The 5274-nt window shown below is 41.5% G+C and overlaps 1 protein-coding gene across 2 annotated transcripts in view; it reads right to left on the bottom strand.

Moving 5' to 3' along the window:
* LOC109209087 (GATA transcription factor 25-like) overlaps positions 1–4426 on the bottom strand; it is a 9796-nt gene extending 5370 nt beyond the window's left edge. For both annotated transcript variants that reach the window (XM_019372269.1, XM_019372270.1), the window contains exon 1: positions 4064–4426. In XM_019372269.1, the coding sequence (XP_019227814.1) occupies positions 4064–4195 (132 nt within the window). In that variant the 5' untranslated portion in view covers positions 4196–4426. The remainder of the gene's footprint in view (positions 1–4063) is intronic.
* Between the last annotated feature and the right edge of the window lie 848 nt (positions 4427–5274).

Raw genomic sequence — 5274 nt, 5'->3', positions numbered from 1 at the left:
GTCCAGTTGGACAAGGATCTGTCATATGAGGAGGAGCCGGTAGCTATTCTAGACCGGCAGGTTCGACAGCTGAGGTCGAAGAGTTTACCTTCTGTTCGTGTTCAGTGGAGAGGTCAGCCCCCTGAGACCTCGACCTGGGAGTCCGAGTCTGACATGCGGAGCCGTTATCCACATCTATTCCCTGACTCAGGTACTTCTTTCTTTTGTCCGTTCGAGGACGAACGGTTGTTTTAGAGGTGGAGGATGTGACGACCCAAAGGGTCATCACCTGTTTCCTCATCCGTTCCGTGCTTCCGAGGCCTTGAAAACCTCATTTTTACTTGCCTCGAGTTGCGTGCGCAGTCCGGGCGCATAGCCAGAAAGCTTTTATGTTGAAATATGTGAATTCTGTGAAAAATTTGAAGAATTTTGATATTAATATGTTTAAGGTTGACTTCGGTCAACATTTTTGGTAAACGGACCCGGACCCGAGATTGGACGGTCCCGGAAGGTCCGTAGAAAAATATGGGACTCGGGCATGTGCCCGGAGTCGAATTCCGAGGTCTAGAGCCCGAGAAATGAATTTTTCTGTGAAATTGTTTTTCTGAAATTAATAAGGAAAATGAAAATGAAAATTTATTAAAAGACTGTGGTATCGGGCTCGTATTTTGGTTCCGACGCCCGGCACAAGTCTTATATATTGTTTAAGCGCTTTCTGTGAAGTTTGGTCGAAATCGGACGTCGTTTGACGTGTTTCGGACCTAATTATCTAAAGTTGGAAGTTTATGAAGTTTGAAATAGAAATGATGAGTTTGAGGCTTGATTCAATGATTTTGATGTTATTTTGGCAATTTGATCGCTCGAGTAAGTTCGTAGGATGTTATTGAGTTAGTGTGTGTGATTGGTTAGGAGCCCCGAGGGCTCGGGAGTGAATTGGAGGTGGTTCGGGGTGTTTTTGCACTTAGAATGGTAGCAGATTTTTCTGCAATTTTTGCTCAGTGATTTCCTCTTACGCGATCGCAATCTTCAGCCCGCGATCGCGTTCCTTTGGCCCTTTGCTCTTTCGCGTTCGCGTACTTGATCACGCGATCGCACTGCCTAGCACCTCCTTCAATGCGTTCGCACCAGTAGGGTTGCGATCGCATAGACCAAGTTTTTGGACCCCCCAGTATTCCCCTACGCGATCGCATTACAACCCACGCGATCGCGTTGACCATTCCGTGTAACCCTTCGCGATCGCATCCCTATATCCGCGATCGCGTAGGGCAAATTCGCCCAGTTATTTTAAAGCCTAAAAAAAGAACCAGTGACGGGATTTTTTCATTCTTTTCACACGGGCTCTCCTCTTAAACCCACCATAGACGAAATTCAAGCTCTCCTTCCGCCATAACTCTTTGGGTAAGTAATCTTAACATCATTCTCTCATTTTTTCTTCATCTAATTACTAAATTCCTAGCCCTAAAACATGAAATCAAGGTAGAAATTATGAGTTTTGGGTAGAGTTAGGGTTTTGAGAATTTTGGGTGATTCAACCTCAATTTGGGGTCGAATCTTAAAACAAATTATATATTTGCACTCGTGGGGTTATAGGTGATCGGGTTTTGGTCCGAGCCTAGAGTTTGGACCATGTGGGCCCGGTGTCTAATTTTGGTATTTTTGGAATAATGCTAGAAAATTCATATCTAGGCTATGGGATGTTGCCCTTGAGTCTTTATTGATATTATTGAATTAATCATGACTAGATATCACTATTTCGGAGTCGGATTGTAGAGGAAAGGCGGTCTTTGAAGGTTGATTGCCATTCTTGGGGCCGAGGTAAGTGTTTGGTTTAACCCTAGCTTGAGGGAATAGGAGTTGAATCTTGTTGTTAATTGCTATGTGATCGAGTACGATGTATAGGCATGGTGACGAGTATCTATACATTGGTGTCTAGCATGACCGTGAGTCCTTATAATGTGATTATCATGATTTGGTTGTGAACTCCGTGTTTATTGGAGGATTTCTAGTTGTTGTGAATAACATGTGAACGGTAATATGATCACTTGATTCCTGGGAGCATTGGCTCGAATTGTGATACGAATATTGAAAGTATACGAAAAGACTTGATTCTTTGGAGCGTTGGCTCAAGATAGTAAAGTGAATTAAAAGATAAGGAAAGTAAGAAAGAGAAAGCGTTGTTGAATTCTTTCCCTTGCCGGGATGTTTGTCAAATATTTGCTTATTTTTATGCCCCTTTATTGTGACTGTTGTTTGGGGAGTCGGGCTGTTAAATGATATTGAGGATCGGGTTGCGCGCCGCAACAATGATATTGAGGATCGGGTTGCACGCCGCAACAATAAAATGTGAGGATCGGGTTGCGCGCCGCAACAATGATACATGATAAATGATATGGGTCGGGTTGCACGCCGCAACAGTGGTATTTGTGGAGCGGGTTGCACGCCGCAACAATAGTAATTATGGAGAGGGTTGCACGCCGCAACAGTTATTGAGGCTATGTGTTTGTATTTGGTATTGATTCTTTATTCTTTGTGAACCTACGCTGTTTTTAGTTGTTACTCTGGATTGTTGTTAATATTGTATCTCCGCTTAGCATGTTTCCCCTCCCATGCTGTTAATTGCCTTGTATTCGATTTTCGCTGTATATTTATGACTGCACAGGTTTATGTGGTGTCCGGTCTAGCCTCGTCACTACTTCGCCGGGGTTAGGCTAGACACTTACCAGCACATAGGGTCGGTTGTGCTGATGCTATACTTCTGTGCATTTTTGCACAGGTCCAGGTTTTGAGGAACAGCAGCAGCAGTAGTTCGGAAGCAGGCGATTCATATTCACGGGACTGAGGTAGCCTTGCAGGCGTCCGCAGGCCCGGCGTCTCTTCTCATTGTTTTCTTTTAGACTGTTGCCTCCTTGTTTCGAGACAGACAGCTGTTATATTTCTTTCAGACCTTTGTATTTAGTTTATTCTTAGTGGTTTGTGAGTAATGTGACACCAAATCTTGGGTAGAGGTTGTTTTTGACTATTCCGCGTTTTAAATTCATCATTTTAAACAGACTTACGCTATTGTTCTTATTAGACTTTATGTTCTATATTGATGTCATAAACTGTTAAAGATAATTGCTAGTGATGGAAAGGTAATTAAGTTGGCTTGCCTAGCTACCACGAGTAGGCGCCATCACGACTCTGATGGTGGGAAATCCGAGTCGTGACACTAGCTCTGCCACGGCATGCCTAATGTGCAGTGAAGATGCTTCTGGCAGTTGGGAATGTGAAATATGTACATTTGTCAATAAGAAGCATGCTTCTGCATGCCAAATGTGTGAGCACCGTAGATAAATTCCTTGCTTGCATCTAAAAATAAATGGCTGCTCGGAGGATACTCTTGGCTACAAGTTAGTTTTTGAATTGTTGCTACCTTACTGTTTTACCAGTCTAATGTTCTTTTTGGTCGATAGCTGCCTAAAAGTTTCATATTGCATTTGTTGGATGCATAGGCTTTAGTAGTAGTATATTTATGCATATATGGGGTTCCTGGTATTTATAGTGATACACATTCTCCAGGTACTTTGCTCATAGTCAGCCATTGAGGTCACTTCGTTCAGTTCTACATCCATTGAAGTAGATATGTAAGAAACAACAGTCATATACAATCTTGAGAGTGTTAGCTCCATCTTTGGATACAATTGGAATAGTTCAACAGTTGTGTAATAATGCAGGAAAGATTTGAGTTTTCAGTTAGCTGAATAATCTATAATGAGAATGAAGCATACACATTAGTACTAACATTACTGTTTACTTTCTGTTCATTTTTCATTCTTGCATTTGTAGTGCATATTTTTATCACGCATATTTTTATTTGAGTACACCTATGAATGTCTTTATCACTTTTAACTCTTGGAATATTTCATAATTTATCTCACATTTCAAGAAAGCTACTACTGTCATACCATACTTTCAATACAATTCAAATGAACAAATAATTAAGAGCAATATTATCATGTTAATATTTTTTTTTTACAATCCGCGCATCGCGCGGGTACGTGTACTAGTAGACAATAAAACGAAAGCAAAATCTTAAAGTACTCACCTTGTGAGTAGTAACACCATCAAAAACGAAAACTTGGCCACGAAACGATAGAGTGAGCTGGTTCAAATTAGCCTCTCCATTTTGAAAAGCAACATGATCAGAAGCACTATAAACTGTGTAATTATGAGGCATTGTAACCTTACAGCACCCACCCCACCTTCATAGCCAATCGGAAAGTCATCAACCGCCTTATCACTGCCGGCGGGAACTTCCTCGCCGGCGGCGGAAAAATGGTTATCCACATTCAGAGCTTGAATATGAGAATTCATTTTTTTTTTTCACTTTACAGAATGTAATAAAACCCTACTCGTAAAAAACTTTATTACTATATACAAAGGTCGATTTCGTACAGACATTTTTTTTTTCGCTGTGTGTGTGTCTTGGTTGCTGTGTGGGAAAGAGAAGAATAGAAGAAGAGAATGGTGTGAGAAGCGAGGGGAAAGAATTTGACCCTGAAAGTTGAAGATAATTACATGATTGACCAACTTGTAAGAGCGGGAAAATGGGGATATTTTTGGAAATTCGAGAACAATGCGTGAACGAAAATTCTCTTCCGTACTGCAAAGAACAGAGTGCTTTCCCGCGCTTTTTTTCTTCTTCTTTCTTTTCAATTCAATAGAATAGTTTATAGTATTACAGTGACTTTTTGAAATTTCTTTCTAGAACATTTTGTTTGAGAAGTTAATTGTCACGACCCGGATTTTCCACCCTCGGGGTCGTGATGGCGCCTGCTCGTGGTAGCTAGGCAAGCCAAGAACCTTTACAAACATTAACCTATCTTGTTTTATACATGATTAAACAATTAAATTATCAATGAATAAGCAGTTAAAAAGACAACGAAAAGTAAAATTTAGCGGAGGTCTGAACTAAATATAGAAACAGCGTTTAGAAAGCCAATACAAGTCTCTACCCAGCACCTGGTGTCACAACAATACACGGACTGTCTAGGATTACTACAAATAAGAGTTTGAAATAAAGGACATAGTCTGTCTCGAATACAAATGTCAACAGAACATGAAAACTGAAAGAAGGGACGTCGGGCCTGCGGACGCCAGCAAGGCTACCTCGGAGTCTCGTGGACTAAAGGTCGGCTCCCTAACTACTGTTGCGCACCGTAAGCTGCTCCGACACCTGGATCTGTGCAAAAGTGCACAGAGTGTAGCATCAGCACAACCGACCCTATGTGCTGTAAGTGCCTAGCCTAACCCTGG

The sequence above is a fragment of the Nicotiana attenuata genome, unplaced genomic scaffold (assembly GCF_001879085.1).
Source record: "Nicotiana attenuata strain UT unplaced genomic scaffold, NIATTr2, whole genome shotgun sequence".
Classification (NCBI taxonomy): Eukaryota; Viridiplantae; Streptophyta; class Magnoliopsida; order Solanales; family Solanaceae; genus Nicotiana; species Nicotiana attenuata.
The sequence above is the reverse complement of the archived record's forward strand: the minus strand, read 5'-3'. Positions and strand labels throughout refer to the sequence as shown.